The sequence below is a fragment of the Coturnix japonica genome, chromosome 4 (genome assembly GCF_054131305.1).
Source record: "Coturnix japonica strain WE chromosome 4, WE-NBRP24, whole genome shotgun sequence".
Lineage (NCBI taxonomy): Eukaryota > Metazoa > Chordata > Aves > Galliformes > Phasianidae > Coturnix > Coturnix japonica.
Genome location: NC_140666.1, coordinates 23020487 through 23040790, shown reverse-complemented (window position 1 = coordinate 23040790; position 20304 = coordinate 23020487). Strand labels below are relative to the sequence as shown.

The following is a 20304-nucleotide window of genomic DNA, read 5'->3' as shown; positions in this document are numbered from 1 at the left end:
TAACAAACACAGAGTGATTAGAAAGATGTGTTTCTGTCAAACCTGATATTGGAATAAATGATTAAACACTTTCATAATCAACTCATATATTAAAGTGAATGCCTTAAAGTGAAAGCTTGTCATTTATAGTAGTTTTCACAACAGGCAGTTATTCTATGTGTTTACTTCAAGAGTACATTTTAGTATTTCAGTAAATCAAGATATATTGATTTTGAGCAAGTTGTTGATTTCATTGTCAGAGCAAATTTAGCTTTGAGAATTGATTTTATTTGCCTATTTCGTAAGTCCCTCTAAACACACAATTTGTGAGCAACTCACACTCTCTTGATGTAAACGCCACTTGTAATTTAGCCAAAAAACATCTAACTGGAGATGGCCAAATTCATTTTTTTATTACTGTTGATGCCATGCTGGAATAACCTGAGTGTTCTTTGCAAGGACACAAAATTATTTTTTAATAAGTGAAAATATCCCTTATTTTCTTTGATTTAATTTCAGATTAACATGCTTGACTTCAATGGGTTGTGATTATTTCTCAATTTTCTGGTTATCAGCAATGATTTTGAAAAAAAGAAATAAAAATCCTATCAAGCAAATTTGATAAGAGCTACATTTCAGACATGCATTCTGAGGTATTCATTTAGTGTCTATGCTTTACAAAATATGTGCAAATACTCAAAATTCTGGATTTTGCTAAAAACTTCAATAGAAAGAGTCACCTAGGAACCCACAAAATAGATGTTTTGAACAAGACATTCTTCCTTAAGCAACATGTACATCTATACTGCAGATTGCTAGCAATGTTAGTTCACCTACCAGTGACAGAAAATTAGACAGTAAGTAATACTATACTAAAGCTTGCTTTGGCTGCCTTTTTAGGGATGATTTAATATGCCAGCATTTATTTTGTTGTTTTGAATATCTACTGACATGCATTCTCAATTTATCTGAAGATTGCCTCACTGTCTGTGATAAGAAAGTACATTGATTTCCCAGAGTGTTGAAGCCTTTGCAAACTTTTCGAAATCCATTGCAATAGATACCTGTAGACACTGTGAAATCGAAGCATAAGACTTGTTCACGGAGAAAGAAGTGCTTTTCTGCTTCTATGGAAAGAAGGCACTATCCCAGCTGAATGTCCATGCACCAAGAGCAATACAAAGAACTTGCTTTATGACATACATCTTCTTATCTATGATTTTGCATAAGTTTTTTTCTCCATGGCATTGGGCCTGTATTGCACAGTAAGGTAAACTCAATCTGTTTCCAGCAAGCAGCCAGCCAGATTTTAGGGGACAAAGCTATTTACATCTTTGGTATATTTGATTTGAACCTGAAAAGTTTACCTTTTCAATTTCATTTTCATGTTAAAAACAAAACCATTTTATCTCCACATTTGCCAGACCCCCTGTTGAAAGTAATTTGCTAAAGGGTGTTTGCATTTTTTAAAAGGAATAGAAAACTATCAACATAAAGCATTGCATTTCAGATCTAGTGAAAGATTTTGTTACTGAACAAAATGAGGGAAATGGGCAAAAACTTGCACATAAATACACACATGTACATTATATGACCAAAAAAGCAATTATGTGTACAGCCTTATACGTGCATCACAAGGAGAAGGCAGGGAGAAGACAATTCACCTGGCTCCATTCCTTGCCCCTTTGAGATCTCTAATCTGGTTACTGATGCCCCAGGCACTTGTTATATGTATCCAAGAAGCAAGCAAACGTGCTTCAGGCAGCAATAAGTTCCATGAAGCATGGCTCCTGCCAGCAGGTCTGCAGCAATGGAGCGGAGAGTCAGTGCCTCCAGCTACAGAATACTGGTTGCTTCAGTGGGTTTCTGCTCATCATCTGCGGGACTGGCTATCCTACAAGACGAGGTGCTGGAGCAGAAGTCTAGGTGCCCAGAAGCAACATGTCCTTAAGACAACTACTAGGCTAGTTTAAGCTTGGGCTTAGCACAGCTAACTGACTTGACCATGTTGTTCTGCTTTACATGGAAAAGCTACATATCTACTGAACCAGAGAGAATAAGAAGGTATATCTATCATTTCCCTGCCTTGCATTTTCAAATGCTTAGTGACAAGTAGAGTGGAATGAGGACACTATCTTCAGTTGTGACCCTAGTAATACAATCCTCAGGTGCTGCTGTGATGGCAGCCCTATACTCCATTGTCTGTCCTTGTGAAATTTGATAAAAACTACCCAAGTCATTAACTCCATATTCTACATGTATATTTTTACTGCTGTTATTCAAACTCTATTCAGAAACTAGGAACAAGTTCTTACCACTGTTCTGCAGTATATTTTTAGCTGTGATTTTGAAATTGTGAAAGACTGAGGGAAGGGCAGGGAGAAAATGAAATGCAAAATCAACAGGATGCTGGTTATTAGCTTTCACAGTCCATTCTATACCCTTTGTAAGCTACATGAATGCCTCAAGTTTTCTTCAAATACTATTTTCCCAATTTTGAAACTGACTAATTCAAGTATTTATTGGCAAAGGCCAATCCCTTCCTTATGCTATCTATAAGGGTGGCTCACTGACTAGTCAGGAGTGCTATTCATGTTTCTTCATGATTATCTATATATCTTTTTCAGTGTAAACTAGAGAGACAGTAAGTGTGCTTCAGTCCAATTTCTTTTACACTGCTCTTGAAATAAGAACTGAAAAGCACTTGGAGAAATGCACTGAAAGGCAGCAGCTTCACTAAAGTACTGCTGTTTTTGTAATTACATACTGTAATGCTCTCCCATGATTTAGAACAGCCTTAGATGTCAACAGAATATATATTTTTTCCATTTAGCAGTTCAAGCCAATAAGTCTGAATACGGGACTCAAGGAAAGTACTCTAAACATCCCACAAACACCTAGGAAGCTGTATCTGAAATTAGCTAGCAACCTTCCAAAGCAGTATACATTCATTATGCACTGTCTACACGTTCACATGAAAACTCCTGGATAAAATCAAACACAGAGTTTTGCATTTATGTAATACACCTTATACATTTATGTAATACACCTTGAAATAATAATGTGAATGAAAGATTCACTCCACACTGAGCAGCTCAGAGTTATCTGATTCACCTAGCATATTCTGATATACAATCCTTGTACAAGAAACCAATCCCCCTGTCTCCACAATGTGCAGAACAGTGGTAACAAACAAAAAACAGGTACCTACCTGAGTGATGTCCATTCCAGAGTCGCAGCTCAATGGCTGGGTTGATGTGAGGCCATTGGAACCTATAATTGTTGTGATCACACCATTCTCATCGATTTTCCGAATCATGGTACCATCAACAAAATAAATAAATCCATGCTTATCTATAGTGATACCTACAAGAAAGGAAAGGGTGGAAAAAAAAGAAGTGTTAGCATTGACATTTTCCAGATTAAAGAAATATTTCCACTCCTTCTAAGGCTCTGAAAATCAGATGATTAAAATAAGTACAACTCAGTTTTTTTCTACCTATTACTTATTTGAGGCTTACACAAATGGTATACCAGACATCAGACTGCCTATGACTCACAGAAAAAGAAGGAAGATATAAGGAAGAAACAGAACAAATAAGCACATGCTTTTCTTGTCATGTATATAACATTAAATAATGCTCATCAGCTTCATGGCCTTCATCACAGAGCAGGACAAGATCAGCTTTTCGAAAAGCTTATCTTGCACTTGGTTTTTCTTCATTTTCCACTTTCCCAATTCTCATGCAGAAGCAATTTTTTGTATTACTCATTGTGTGACTTCCTGGAGCATCTGAGCAAGTAGGAAGCACTCACAGAAAGGAAGAATGTCTTTTTCAGTATGGGGGCTATACATACCGATGGTACAAAATGGGCTCTGCTTACCAGGAGGAAGGAATACCTGCACTGCAGAATGTACTGCAGCATGGTATTGCCCAAAGCACAAGGTCACCTACTGGAACCAGTCTCATGGCAAGAGTGGCTCCAGCAAGAGCTGGCGCTGCTGGGTCTGCATTAGCTCTAGCACATCTACATTGCAAAGGAGAGCTGGACCCTGAAACAAACACGAGGACACTGCAGAGTCCACGGTCTTCTATATTTCCATATTTTCTGTATTTCACTGGGGAAACTCAAGCACAGAGTGCTTGCCCCTGTGTCACAACCCATGCCTGACCCTGGTCTATCCTAGAATAATAGTTTTTCCTCATTTCTTTCTGCATTCAATATTTGTCAGATGTCTCTATATAGTGTGAAATATATGTAAGATCTTTCTTCCCTGAAATGTTGAAAATAGCTAGAAGAGCACTTCTATTCATGTTAGGTTTGTGAAATCTTTTCTACTGAACTCGCTCAATTTCTTGCTTTAAACTACTTCATAATTTCCCATTTAAAGTTGCATAACTTTGCAATTATAGCAGCTGCTGTGCACAGCCAAGCTATTTTAATAATGAATTTATGTTCTGCTGCACAGAAATGAAAGGCAGAGGACTTGAACAGATGGTTTGGACAGTGGCTTGTATGGTTCTTGATTTTTGTCCCCTGCATTTAGCACAACTGAAAGATGCATGTTCTCTGAGTTTACAAAATACTTGTCTGCCTGCCAGCATAGGATATCATGCAGCAATTCCATACATGAGGAAAGAAAATTAAAAAATAAATTTTCCCCCCATCTCCTAGTCCCACACAGTCTTCTTTCTCCCATACCGGGTAGACTGATGGCCCAGGTTTCATGACCTGCTCTTTGGTTTGTATATGTGTAAATGAGAAGGGTTATGTTCACCTCCTTCTACCACAGTGTGGGGCCACAGAGCAGGTGAAGCTGGGGGTCCTTGGGTATCATCTTTTGCTGAGGCACTCTGCATACCTGAGATCCTTCCTGGGCTCTGCACTGCTCTCATCAGTATTGCATGGTGAAGTTAAAGTATGCCAATGGATTAGAAAATGAAAAAGCTGTTAGGAAATCATGTTAGAATTTCTTCTTGGATGTGGGAAGATCTCTTCAGATCCAGCCCCTTAACTTTTACAGCTTTCTTCAAGTCTCTTCAACGATCTTTCTGAAGAAAGGGGAGAAAAAAAGCCCCACTGTGGTATGGATGGTGTGTGAACACAGCCATGATTGTTGGAGGTGTTTTTAGCCTTCCTGATAATGCCTTGTGGAGCTGTATCAGTTGGTATATCAGACAGAGAAAGATGAGCTGAGACTTGCTTAGCTTTTCAGCATAGCTCAAGCTTTGAAGTGAGAAATCTGATGAGGGTGGGACCTACAACACAGCTGCTGTGCCTTGGGGCCTGCCTCTGTATGGGCAACAAGGAGCAGTACTGCTCACCTGGGCTGGATCCATGTCATGGATAACCAAGGCCAGGATCCATCATCAGGGCAAGTGCATCTTGTTTTACGCAATTTCCCTGCAAGCAGATGGCTCAGTTGGCTGCAAACCAGCCATTATGTAAAAGTCAGAAATTATGCAGCAATGAAACAAAGCTACTCAGCTGCGTTGTTGAATGGATTTCAAACACTGACTACACAAGAAAACCAAAGATCTTTTAGCAATAACAACACATATTTTACTTTCCAGCTACGGTAGAAAGGCAGGCTATCTGCAGGGGAAGCATATATGCCAGCGTGGCATAAACAAGCCCATGTCTTCAGCATTTGAGCAGAAGATGATATACACCCTGTACTGCCTAGTTAGCTAACTTTCTTCAAGTACTAGCATATAGATATTCAACAGCAGACCTGTGCTCACTCCTATATATGAAAATAATGTGACTTTGCCTTTTTGAAAAAATTACTTATGCATTTAAAACGTGTTGAGAAATGCCCTGTGTAAGTCTTCCATTAGAAAAGAAAATGCAGGTTTGTGACTCAACTGCTCCGGTTTATTCATTGTTACAGCTGGATTCATTAATGTTCCTGATCACATCTTATGTGATGCTTCACTTAATCCACACTCCAAGAGCTTATTTTAATCCTTTTCTGATGTACAGTGTAGTGTCTAATCACTGAGGAACTTCTAGAGGACCCATGCATACACTGTGTGTAATGATTTGCTCTGGGTGTAAGAGTTGTTACTGCTCACTCTGTGAGAGGGAATGGTCATTCTTCGGTGTTGCTCTGCTTTGCCATTTAAATTCTGTTAACAAGCATTCAGCAATGGAGTGCTGCTGGTGCGATCACATGGCTATGAAGCACCATCACTAAAAAAGATGGCAGCAGAAGTTTCGCTCTTTCTGTTTTCTGCACAGAATAGTACTTGAATGGGCTCATTACAGCCACGACATACATAGAAGGCTGACTGTTCTATCTCCTATTATGTGCTCCGAGGAGTGATTTTGGTAGAGGGTTATTTCTCCTGACAGATCTTAGCGTGCATACATATGCTATTGAAAATGCAAATAACACTTTGAAAGTTAACTGATCACTTCTGTGTGTAGTTCCCATAGGTATAAATTCAAAATACATATGAATGTTATAGATCTTTCTTTCACTCTTGAAACTTGGCCTTGCATCGTTAATGGAGCAAAATTCACAGTGGAATTATAATTAAATTGGAAAATACAGATTAAAATTAATACAGCCAGTTCCCAGTTAAGACAGAGTCTTTCTGCTGTATGTCATAGACCACAGTTGTGTTTTAAGAAACTTCCTCGGAACAATCCTTTTCAGAATGCAGCAGTGAACAACAGCTAGAGCTACATACTACCTTCTTCTAAATATTTACACTTTTTTTGCTCAGCTAAAAACTTTGCAAATGATCATTTCACATTGAAAACTTCCAATTAAGCTTCTGGAGAGTTTATACATGAACATCTAAAACCACTGGCGAGGACTGATAAAAGAGAATGCCACCTTCAGCCAGAGAAAAATTGTATTTAGAAGAAACTTGTGATTCTCATAAAACTTTTAATAGGAAGAAGTGAATCAAATTGGTTAATTACCATTTTATGGTTGGTAAAAGGGCAAATTACATGCCATCTATTTCTAAACTTCTAAATGTCTCCGGTGCTTTTAATTAAAGCTGCCATCTAGAAACTACTAAAGCAATTTTATGCAATTAGTTATTTATATGTTACCATAATACACCACTCAAAATATGATCCAAGTGATTTGCAGTCTGGTACTTTGTGATCTTTGTCATCTTTACTTCATTACTGTCTTAGTACTAGCGGCAAAATTAACAATTCTTTGTCAGCTGGAACATGACTTCAATACTTGCACTTCACTGTTGTTCTCTTTGGAGATGTGGAACAGCAAAGCTGAAGCAAACAGCATTTTTAACTACTGACTTCAGAATGCCCTGCTTCTAGTCAATGACATGATGGCTGGGGTCATGCTTACTGCTGACAGTGGTTAGCATAAAGATGAACAACTTATTTCCCCCAAAAAGTTCACTTAGATTCTACAGGCCTCTGAAATCATAAGTAAACAAGGCTGCCAAAGAAAAATAATGCATTTTGCTGAATCAAAAATGGCATGAGATGAATTTTTTCACTTCTGATGTGCATATGATTATTTCAAGCTGCAACTTGGTTTATTCTTTACAAGCTGCTGCTGAAACATTCTGCTTTTCTTTTTGAACTGCATGGAAGGTTTCAGAAGCTCCTATGAATTTATAAAATGGTAAAGACTGAGATTAACTATGAAGATTCCTATGAAGGAATCATGAAAAAGCATATTAGGAATTTGGTCTGCATCCTTTTGGAGCAAAGAGGAATCTCCAGCTGAGCAGGATCAGGTCCTAAATGGCCTATTGTGACTTGACAAATGTAAAGGTTTAATCTGAGCAGTTGTTCTTGCAGCTTTATTTACTTTAGCAAGAAGTGCTGCAGATGGTGAGCAAGAAGACTGATTATTTCAGGATGTAAGCTACTGGAGTGAACGCATTTTCAAGACTACGATTCTTTTAGTAGTATTTTCTTACTAAAATAACTTCAAGCAAAATGCATAAAACTAAGCTGCAGAACTGATTTTTAATTTAAGCTTCCATTCGTGTTGCACGGTCTCGTGCCTGATTGGAATGCTCATTTTTATGCATGGGCTTTAAAACTTAGTCAGGCCTTCTACGTTTCCCTGATGCCTGCTTTGAGGTCACCGCAGCCACAGTGGGGTTGCTGCACTATATTCAGGTAGGCTGAATCCAGAGTGCAGGTCTCAATTTCTTTTGCAGCAGTGACTCTCCACATAGCTTGCACAGATGTAACCACCTATCTTCCAGTCCCAAAGTCTGGTTTGGACCCAGCAGTCAAAAACCATGCACTGCAGACACATGTATGGTAGATTCTTTGGTTTTAGTGCTTGGGTTTCCAAATGCTGTAAAGTCATTTCGGTAACTTATAGTTCAGTCACTGGAGGGACTTGCTGGTTCGACATAAGTTACTTAGTTTGCTCTCCCATGCTAGTTGTCCTGAGTGCACATCCTGAGACTGTCTCAAAACACACAGTAATTCAAATCAGAAAATCACTTTTCTTGGTATACTGATGTGAAAACACTATCTCAGCAAAAAACTGGTAACTTGATTGTCTCAGTCTCTCTTGGCCTCTGCCAATTAACACTGCAAAGTCAAACCTATTTACATGTGAAAAGCTCACTGGTTTCAGAGGGTTAATGGTAAGTATCTACTGCCTTTGATACAGAAATTGCCTTTGCAGTGTTAAGTAGACAACTCTTCGGTATTGCTATTAATTTTAGTGCTTACTGTTCCAAAATTTAGTGACTAATCTAGTAAAATCAGGACGCTATTCCTTAGTGTCCTATTATAAATATTACTCAGGACAGTTTAAATGTTCCAGCGTTGGTGACTAGATATGCCATAAATACTTTTAAATAAAAAAATAACCCAAGCTACCAAACAGAATTCCCACCCCAAAATTAAAATGTGTTGCTTAGTAAAGTTCAGGATATTAGAATTGAGTCAGTGATTAATATCTTGTGTAGTTACTACTTCATTTTCAATATCTTTTTGTGTAATAAATGTGTTCGGCTTGTCACATATCTTACTTTATGTCCCCACCTTGTACCATTTCACATTTTGCTTAAGTACTTGGTCATCTATTACATGACTCATTAGTCTGAGTTCTATACAGAATTAAAGAAAGTTGCAGTAAAAATAATATATTGAAGTTGAAGTTTCAACTACATCACCCATGCATGTTTAAAAACATCTTTCAAAGTCAGCTCCACCACACAATTGTGCAAGATTAATGTTCAAAAGGCCCCATCTTTAGTTCTTCATAGAGAAGTAGGAAGAGACTGAATTAAGCCCCACATGTTTGTCAGCTGAGAAATGAAAGCTGAAGAAAGATCAAATAATCACTGACTAGTGTGACCATGATGTTTTACTGGCTGACACTCAGTTCCTGGTCACTTGGCAGTCAGCCATGCCAGACAATTAGAAACAAAGGTCACAGAAGGCCTTGAGTTGTTAAATAATTATTCAGGACTCTCCAAAAGTGAACTGAAAACCAGAACAACAAAGAAAACACCCCACCTCTGTGCTCACCGGAGCAGAAAAACCTGAATCCAAAACAAATAAAATAGTATTTTTAGCAATATTCCTTCAAAGAAGTAAATAAGTCTATGAATTTCCACTCACTTCCATAATTCTGAAGGTGTTACCAAACAAGATTAAATTTCACATCATTCAGAGCAAACATAAGGCAGATGATAGACTAAACAGAGCCAGAAGGAAGTTCTCCTACACCAGCCTAATAATAAATGTACATCTTGTCTTGTCACATAATGTATTCAAATATACTTAATATCCTTTTCTATTACTTTGTCTTTATCTGCGTGATGACGTACACATTTTTGGACTATAAAAAATCTCACAGATGATGAAAAATTAAAGTAAATCACTTGGTTCTGTGGCTGAACACTGCATAACATTATGTTGCTTTTTGTTCAAATATCTTTAAATGTGGAAAAGATGCTGCTGAATCTCTGGGCTCACCAACACCTCTGCCAACGTGTCCTATCTTCTAGAAACAATACTTACAATTACATTTTGAATGTAATTTTAGTGGAAAAGTGACATCTTCTAACTTAATAATGATTCCATTGACAAACAAAATGAATGACCCCAAATATTCATTAAATGATGCTTAGCTATGTAAATTTTTCAGTTTTTCTTTTCACAAGCCCTAATAGGTGGGCACTTGGCAAGTATTTTCTATTGCTTTCAAGATTTTTCAATGTCTTAGTGTACTGGAAAACAAGGACATGCACTTAAGAGGCCATCGTGATAATATACAGCTAACAGTTTGCACTGTGCTGGTGACTGTGGGTTGACGTTATGTTGTCCCCTGCACAACAAGGGGAATGTGGCACTCCATAATTACTTCAAATTGAAATATAAAACCCAGAGCACAGAAAATGAAATAGAAAACAGAGAAAACAATTTCAATTTAAGCTGACATAGTTTAGATGTGTTTATCAACTGGGAGACATTACCTGAATTTGCCAATGTCTGCTTATGGTTAATTTTTCAGTTTTTGCTGTCTGCCCCAGCACTCATGCATTGTACTTTTTATTCCTCTTACTGTCTCTACAACTAGAACCTGTTGAGGAAAATAGCTATGCATGCATATTTTTATAAGTAGATATATTACAAATTTTCACCAAGATACTGCCCCAGAAAGAAGGTACAATGAAACAATGAATTGTATTGTAATTAGATATAATCAATTGTAACCAACAATAATACATTGATTATTTTCCTGCTAAAGGATGCAAAAACCTTTCTTCTCAACTATTTTTAGAATTGATTCATAGCATTAATTAGCTGCCAGAAGATTAACATTTATTTGTTCTCGTCTCACACTTAACTTCCATCATTAAAGACATGTTGAAGTTGCTCTATCTATAATTAAAATGTGTCACTTGCTAAGCCTTAAAACAGGATTATTTGCTTGCCCTAGAAATGTTTGTCTGTACATACATTCTAATTTCCTACTGATACACAGCCTTCCTTTCATTAGCTCAAGAAAAATAATTCCTCAGAGCTAGTCATTAGGAGCAGCGGTGTGCTACAGGGGGAGCTTGCTAAAAGCCTGCTTAGAGGCTCTGCCATCGGAGCTGCTGCTTATCCTCTGTTCCAGGGATCTCAGTAGGAGTTGAGGTTGATCAGCTTGTTTAGACGACCAAATCCAGACCCTCTATCTCAATTCTAATGCAAACTGCAGTTTTAATGTACTTTGTGAGGTGATTAATTATGCCACTAGTTGGGGATTCAAGGCATCAGGTGCATTTTGCCTGTGACAACACAGAATGTACTCTGAAAGAATGGCTGCAGCAAAATGCCCACTTCACGTGGAGCAGGTGAGAGGCTCCTGTTTTGGAAAGTGCATCTCATGGGGAAGGACAAACTGGATTACTCAGTACATTTGATCCTACTGTCTGTTTCTCTTAAAATGCCCTGACTTGAAATGTATAGGTAAGCCCCACTAACCAGTCACCTGAATGTATAAAAACCAAACCAAAACAAAAAAACAAACAACATTACTATTTTCTTAGAAGTAAAATATAATTAAATACTGACACTCTGCAATAGAAAGGTACTTACTTAAGTAGGAGGGCAACAAACAAGGAAGGAGTACGTAGAATGACAGAACCATGGGATGTGGGTTTCTTAAAGAAGGAAGGCACCTTAAAGAGCACCTAAATCTAACTGTGCCATAAGTGGCAGGGACATTTCTCACTAGATCAGGCTGCCCAAAGCCCCACCAACCTGGCCTTGAAAAATTCTAGGGATAGGGTACCCAAAAAGTATCTGGAATAAACGTTCCAATGAATCACCTCTCCCATAGCAAATTATTTGTCTGGAAGTAATGCCTTCTCTTTATTTCCATTGAAACTACAACAGATATAAAGTGTATAATATCACTAGTTGATAAAGCAAATTCTCAGCTACAAAGCAGTCTTTTTTTCCAACAGCCACCACCATTATCTGTGCATTTCCACCAGTGATGTACAGAAGCCTACATGCTATGCTCATAGCTGGAAGTGTCCCACTCTCACTGTCATCACTGCTAAAACCACCACCCAGACCTCACTGCATTCACATCCACTGTTCCGTCTCTATCAGCATTCAGCAAGTATTGATGAATGTCAATGGGTTCCATTTATTTCTGCATGGAAAAATTCAATTCCACAGTTTTGTTTAATATACCCTTCTATGTCAGATGCTAGTCTGCCTTTGCTTCTATACCACCGACATTCACCTCTGATATTGCTGAATGTAGGGAAATAACAGCTGACCACCACATACTTCAAAGATGTTCTTTTCTTACCTCTTGGGCTGTTGAGAGATGCCTCTGATGCCTTCCCACCATCTCCACAGTGACTCTGGTCAAATGGGAGGCACTGATCACCTGTTCCTGCCACCACATCCACGTTTTTGGCCAGGTCCTTTGTTTCAATGAGTGATTTTGCTTTGTAAACTCTTCTGGTATTGGTATCTGACAAGTAAAGGGATTCTGATACAGGATCAACAGCCAAGTAATATTTATGTGCAGGACTTGTACTAGAAAAGAAGAACAACAAAATTATTAGTTTTTTTCTTATTAATTTTTGTTCACGGTAGCCTAACGTTTGCACACTTCTATTTAATTCTGCTTCAAATTAGAGATGAGAATTATAAGCGAGACCTGCAATCATACTGCTCATCCAAGCACCACTTTAGAAGCAGGAATCAGTAGCAACTGTAGAGCCTGCCCATCCTGGTTGGTGTCAGACAGTGAGCTTTATCCACAGTGATACTGCTGGTGTTGCTGTGGCCATGAGGACCAAGAGAACTGGTGTAAAGCTAATTGAAGTGACTTCAGCTTACTTAATAAATATTACTTTCAAAAGCCAGGTCATTTTTTCCTATACCTTTTCTGTTTTAGTACTTTTAGCACTGAAAACACATTTGACTTGCAGCAAAGCGAATCACAGATTGCTCTGCATAGGTACTACTACTCACTCTTGGTTATTTTTATCTGTTTCTAAACCTTACGAAATATGAAGGTATAAAATATGGCACCTTAATTCATGCCGACTGTATTGTCAGGAGCGAGGCAGAAGGCCAAGCACTGTCAGCACAACTAGGCATGAATTAATGCATCATAATTCATGCACCAAAGTGCCTTATTGAGCTTATAAAAAGCTATTTAAAAAAATATTTACATATGCTAATTAAATTGTGAGGATTATAAATTCCAATCAGAAAAACTAGGCTTCATCTTACTATCAAGTACGACTTCTTGCTTCTTTTTGAGAGCAAAGTTAATTTCCTGCTTGAGGAAATTGCCTGTGCTCATGGCACACCACACTGGTGTCCTAAACCTAGTGAGACTGTGCTGTAGTGCTGATGATAAAACAGACCCTGGATGGGTGTAGATCCTTCAGACTGCTCATACCATTACTGAAAACGGAGGAGCTGGGCAGAAGCAGAGTGGTGGCCAAAAATTGGTGTGGTGTTCAGGTCTCAGGTAGTATTTTTATTGCTGTTCAATTTTGCCTAAGGAGGTGATTGCTGACTGCTGCCTGTATGAGAGAAATGGTGCTCCTGTCACTCTTTATGCAGCTGTTCTATATCTCTTAGGGATTGCTATGTAGATTAGAAGTCTGCCAAATCTCTATCTTAATAAAATGCCACTAACACCTAGGATTTCTGCAACTAAGTTAAGAAATGAGCTCTCTCAGTTTTGTCAGTTTGTTCATAGTGGCTTTGTCAGTGTGCTTTGCCTAGCCCAGTTTTCTGTGCCACGACAAATCAGGACAGAAAGAATCCAGACAAAACAGAACTGAAGAACTGGTAGAGATCCCAGGACAGCTACATAATGTCTGAAATGATGCTGACTTACTTTACTATACAGATTCTGGGTTGCTGTATCCTCTTTAAAAATGAAGCTTTTGCTTGGCTGATGCAGACACCAAGCTTTATTAATCATCTGTTAGACAGCACTGCCTCAGCAATCAGTGTTGCAAAAAAATGTAAAAATACTCAACGTTATCTATTATTTTAGCATTCTGACTACTCTATATATTGCTAAGAAGCCCCTAAAAGACAATCAGTTGGAATCTTTATATGATTTATTAGCAATTAGGCCGATGCTGTAACTGTGATAAATGTGATGGAGCTTGGGTATATTCCATTTCTCATTTTCCATTCAAAAAGGGGCAGAAACTACTCAACATCTTTGAGGACTGAGACACTGGCTAGACTAGCTTAATGCTGACCTTAGTCATAAGCTTCTACAAAAGATAGAAAGGGGAAGCAGAAGGAATGAGACATTCCCAAAACTGGGTAACAGATGTGAAACCCAGTCTTAGGAAACATGGGGAATGGGAGACAACCAAGGTAACATGAAAAATGAGTAACCGGATGTGAGCTAAAGGTAGTTAATGTTGAATTACACATCATCATTATGATGAAATTATTTGTTAAAAACATTTGAGAATCGTTTGTACTCTCAGGAGTGAGCTCAGAAGAGCCTGGCCAGCTAAAAAATGACTTTTTAATAAAATACCGCTGACAAAAAATTGCAAGGAGAATTCTAGATGTTAAATAAACATATTCTCCATCATGTAGAAACTGCAGAGAGCCAGGAGTCATTATATGTCCTCCTTGTAGACACATTTTCTATCATCCCTGTCATTACATTTAATAGGCCGGCTGTTAGAAAACTCTTGATGTTATCTATGCTCAAAGTCTTGAATACTAAAATGTTTAAATTTAAAGAATATTAGCAAAAAATAGAATAAAATCAAATATTCCTTATCTTTGCAAGAGTTTGCAGTCAAATCTAAACCCAAGCTTATTTAAATTAGTCTATCAAAAGTGACATAAAATAGCCTAGGATTCACGATTAATTTTTCCAGAACAAGAATAGATTATATCCTGTAATACAGTTCATCCCTGTAGCCTCAAAGCCCGGTTTTCATTTGACCAGTTACCAAACACCTTGGTTAGACATTAAAACTTTGATGACAAAGTTCAGAAAACTGAACAGGATTAATATTTTTTAAATAGTCAAAACCAAGGACTGTCTCTTTGTCTCCTAGTCTCCCAGCACTACCCTTTTTTACATGGTATTTTCTTTGTTATGGTAAAAACTTATTTTTCTCTCCTGTTGTGCAGAATAGAGATCGTGTGGAGGACTTGGATTTTAAGCCTTTTCCTTCTTGGACTGTCACAAGGCTCTGACAAAATTCAGTTATTTCTCCCAGGTACGCGGATATCACAGAAATCTCCAAGACAAGAACGACCCTGTAGTCATCCTCACCATGGCCATTAAAGCCTGAACAGAACAGCATACACTGAGACTGACAAGTGCTCCTCCATAACCTCAAGGACTACAATAACTTCAATTTACTTCCTCAGATCTTCCTCAGATTTCACTTGGACAGGATATGGATAGAGGTAATTATTATTCTAATTAATAGGGCTGTGGTACTTGTGCATTCTCACAACTTGATTTAATTAAGGCTTAAGCTCTTCTCAGAAAAAAAACGAAAAACAAGTTCTAATGAGAAGGTATTTAAAAAACTCTACTTTCCAAAGAAAACCACAAATTAAAAACCTGATTGAAGGTCTGAATGCACTATAGAATAAGTACATTCCATTTACTTCTTTTCATTAGTGTACGAAGATACTGATCAGTTTAGCATAAATGCAAATGGAAATGACCCTTCAGCTGAAATATAAAAACCTTGCAGTTGTATGCTAGGAATTATTCATTTTTATTAACCTTTCATTGTAAAATATATGAAATATGACATCATCTACAAGCAGGCTGAGAAATAATCTATAGTATTCAATAGCATTCTAGTGGCTACATCAATTAATTCTGACCAGTGCTTTCAGTCTGCAAGACATACACTCAGTCCATGCAGCACTTCCTGCTATGCCATGCAATCATCAGCCTCAGTGGTTTATTTATCTCATGTACTGAAATTCCTAAAGTTTGCTCCTAAGGGTACATGGTGTCTTGGTGCCTCACTTTCTCTTCCTAGCCTGCAGTGTCACTTTTGCAGGTGGACTGCTATATGTTTCAGAAGTCTTGTTTCCAACACTTCAACATTAATTCTTAAAACAACAACAACAAAAAAAGGCTTCTGCAATGTCAAAATGTTACACAGAATACACAGAAATGGGAGAAGTAACTTGCTGTTCTAAAGCATGGGTTCTTGAGGGACTCTGAGGCCTTATTTTTATTTCTTCATTGCTAAAATCCCAGTTTGCTTGTCTAGCTATATTTATGATCAAACAAGCATAATGTGAAAACTGTATGACAGCTCTGGATGGTATCCCAGCTTGCAGGTTCAAATTTCTCCATCTCTGCTTGGTGATCAACTGATTTTAGGACCAATCAGTTGACAAAATCAACTGATTTGATCCCTTCAAAGGGAAAAAGCAAACTACCTTAAAGGTGAATTTGATTAACATTTACAATTATTACATTTAGAGTTTCTCTACATCAGGACTTCTACAAGTCAGGACTTTTCTAAGGCTATTTCCTTGAACATGGTTAACATATTTCTACTACTGTGTTTTACTCACCTGTGCCTTGTGTCTCTATTCCTAGTAAGACAGTCAGGTTCCGGTTTTTTTTTTTTTTAAAAAAAAAAAAAAGGAAAGACAAGAAATATTAATTCTCCAGAAAAGCTCTATTTTTTGTCTGACTGCTGTACAGCAATAACAAAACATTGTTTATCCTGGCATCCAGTATCACTTCTTCATCTCAAAATATGTTTCCCTTCTGCCACCCACCACCTGCACATTTTCAAGTTTATTCTGAACAACCAGCTCACGATGACATCACCTGCAATGCTAGACAGTTGCATCTGTGGCTGCTAAGTAAGCAAAATTTAGTGTTATCAGTATACAAAACCTTTCCTGCCTTTCTCTACATCCCTGACATGGGATCCAAATCAGGAGTCAATAATACAGTCAAGCATCCCTGTCTGAAACACACTGGTCTGCAATGCCAGGCTTGCTCAGTTGCTTAAACCCAGCCACATTCTGTTATTTGTGAAGAATGACTTAACTGTATTAATTTCAGCCATGGAAGGTATATCGGAAATACAGATCAGACACAGTGCACACCTGCTACTGAGTGGGGGGTGGGAGCAAGTTTTAAAGAAAAAGAAAAAAGAAGAAAAAAAGCTTCCAGAAATTTCTAAACTTTTTGGGTGAGGAAATAATTGTGTGAGAATCCCCATGAGAAGAACAACATCTCTATTAACTGCACTTCGTGGAAATTCATTCTAAAGGCCCCTTATGATACCATTTTTAAACTTATGATTTTAAAGAATGCTTAAGTTTTCTGATGACTGAGTTTCACTGTCAATGAGACGTGTGCTTAGAGACAACCAAATGCGGCTGCATCTGTAAATCAAACAGGACAAAGTCTCGCCGTAGTTTTCATAGGCATATCACAACCAGGATAGGAACACAAGACAAAGCTTATCTCTTTTTACCTCAACTCTAATATGCCAATAGAGTTTCCAGAGGGAAAGATCCGTCTGACAAAATTGAAGTCTCCAATATACACACTCCCATCAGGCCCAGAAGTCAGAGCAACTGGGGCAAAGAGTTTGCTGTTGAGTGCAAGACCGTTGCAGTTGGAGCAGGAGACACTCCTCTGGTGTCCGTTGCCCATCACAGTGGAGATGACTGGTGGCTGCTGGGAAATGAACATGTTTTCACCATTTCCTTTGTGTACAATTCCTAGGCAGAAGGTGGGAGGGGATGTGAGAAAACAGGAGAAAGCAAACAAACAAAAAAGCAGATATATAGCACTTAAGCTGTTCTGCAGTTTGGTATTTTGCAGTCCTAGGGAAAAGCAGATCAGCAAAATAGCAACAGACATCAGATCTGCAAAAACTTCATCACGGGGCTCCATGAACGTCCTCTGAGTTTGCTCAGTCCCAGGTTTCACCATCACCATTTTGTCGATTAGTGGTTAGCGGCTATTTTAAAAGCCAACATCATGAGGAGAACTCATGGTTGGTTAATGCTCTAACAAATTGACTGTTAATTGCAGCACTATCTGATTTCTCAGGGATTACTACTTTAATATTCATTTTTATTCATAAATTTTTATTAGGTAGCAGAGGAATTTCGGAGGCAGTTTGAATATTTAATTAAAGGAGATTAATGGGACGACCATGCATTTTTCACAAAGGAGCACTGAGTGGCAGTACAAAATCAATATTCACATTTAAATGTGAGTCCTTCATGGTATATAAACATGGTGCGGCGTGCGGCAGAGCCAAGCTCGGGGTCACAGCACCGCGGCAACAACGCATTTCTTACCAACAGGAGTATGTTATATTCTGCCATAAAGTTCAGAACAACTTGTCAGAGGATCAGTTATTTCAGCATTGCTCTGCAGCATACGGTGTTGAATTTTCCTGATCACTATGTTGGCAGTACCAGAACCGCTACAAACAATTATTTTCTCAAGTAGATATTTGCAGCACTTCTTTCAAATAACATAAAGAGTGACATATTCAATGACATGTTACTGCAAAATTTTGGCTGTTTCTGAGTGAAAGATAGCTATTCTTAAAAATTTCCTATTTCCCTTAGAGAGCCCAGTACTTCATCAGGAACAAAGTGGCATAATTAAAGGAATAAACCCAAGGGAATGTACTTTCTGGAGGACTTTCCTGATACACTGGGAAACGAGAGACTGCAGTAAGGATGCATTAAACCTTTTCAGTGTTTTCCTGAAATGTGTGTGCCGCCTCTACCTGCTTTTCTTAAATTCTTTTATGGCCTTCAGGAAAGTCCAATTAAAATTTACTGAGAGCTGCCATAGCTGTTTTGAAAAGAATTCTATTAAAATATAATAAAATTCAGAACAGTAAAGGACAGAATGCATGTGTTTATTTGAATGCTCGCTGAAAGAAAAACAAAAAAGGTATCTCGGCAATATGCCAACAAAACTAATGGCAATACCCTCCCTTATGCTCTGGACAGAAATAGTGCTAAATGAAGATGCTGCCCTTTGTCTGAAATTAACAATGTAAAGGTAATCGTTCAACTGCCTCATACAAATTCCAGTAAATAATTAGGGCTCTGGGGAATGTTTTGCTGTCAATACATGTAAATGTGTGCTTAATTTCAGACTCTTGAGTTGCTGCTTTAATTTTAGCCAGTGCTGTGCTATGCCAGGGCAAGAATTACCGTAAAGCAGAGAGCCCCCTAAAAAGTAAATCAATATGCTTGCCCATCAGAAGAAAATCCTGATTCAAAGAATACTCTGAAAAATCGGTTAATAGCACATTTATTTCTATTCATGAGGTATCTGTGCCTCTACAATGACCCTCTAGAGGAACCACTATTTATAGTATGTGCTCTCTTCTGGATTATTAGAAATGGCCTGAAGATCTTCCAAACTGACCAATGCTTTCATGTTAAAACATCAGACTTAGATCACGCCATGAATTTTAAGTGATCAAATAATCTGCACCAGAGGAAAGAAAAGTGGGAGCATAAGAGTTTATGCTGGCTGAGATGAGGATGTGATCCTCAGTGTGAGCTTTCTATTGATGCAAAAAATGCTCACATTTAAAAAGCTTGAGCTGGAGACAGCCACACACTGGAATACATATTTCTCATATCTACACTGCAGGAATCAGATATTTTCCTTTCTTTTTAGGATACCTACATTGGCACTAGAACACCGTTTTTAATTGGTATGGTTTCTGCATGTCAGTACTTGTCCCTCCAAAGCTTAGGCTGCGCAATGAAGTGCAGTCCTGTATAATTGCATCTATTTGTTTCCACAACTATTCTATTCTACTTGATTTATTTTGTAACATTTCTGAAAGGAATAGATTTGTGGGTGGGAGGGGAGCGCAGCTACCTTGTCTCTAAGTATGAACAGCAGCAGATCTGCTTGGCATGGCTCAGTGGCTGAACTTAAACGTAAGCTCTTCAGGACCAGCTAACAAAATGGGTTTAGTCTGAAGACAAAATAGCAATTTCCAGTAAAGAATTTTTAGAGAGACATTTGTTATCTTTCAGTGTTATTTCTGTAGTTAATCCAGTGACAGTGTTTCAAAATGGGATAAATTTCATGCCATGCAGAAGTGTAGCTCTCCATATGCACAGAAGGATGCTTTAATTACAAACGGAATTCTCAGTATCTTCATACTTGAGAAGGCTCCTCACACTTTATTTCACTCACGGTAGTATGGAGATAGGTCTGAACTGCACAGTTCTGAGTCTGAATCTTGTCCTTATTATAAGTACAGTTCACATATCTGAAATGGAAGAGCTGTCTGCTAGTTTCAAGATCAGACTTGTACTAGTTATTTTTAATCTTCT

General features: G+C 38.1%; 1 protein-coding gene across 13 annotated transcripts in view; it reads right to left on the bottom strand.

Annotated features, from left to right (window-relative positions):
• TENM1 (teneurin transmembrane protein 1) overlaps window positions 1-20304 on the bottom strand; it is a 782075-nt gene that overhangs the window by 37559 nt on the left and 724212 nt on the right. For all 13 annotated transcript variants that reach the window (XM_085546285.1, XM_085546289.1, XM_085546287.1 and 10 more), the window contains 4 exons: window positions 17445-17694; window positions 16525-16545; window positions 12269-12501; window positions 3191-3345 (listed from right to left, as the gene is read on the bottom strand). In XM_085546285.1, the coding sequence (XP_085402411.1) occupies window positions 3191-3345; window positions 12269-12501; window positions 16525-16545; window positions 17445-17694 (659 nt within the window). The remainder of the gene's footprint in view (window positions 1-3190; window positions 3346-12268; window positions 12502-16524; window positions 16546-17444; window positions 17695-20304) is intronic.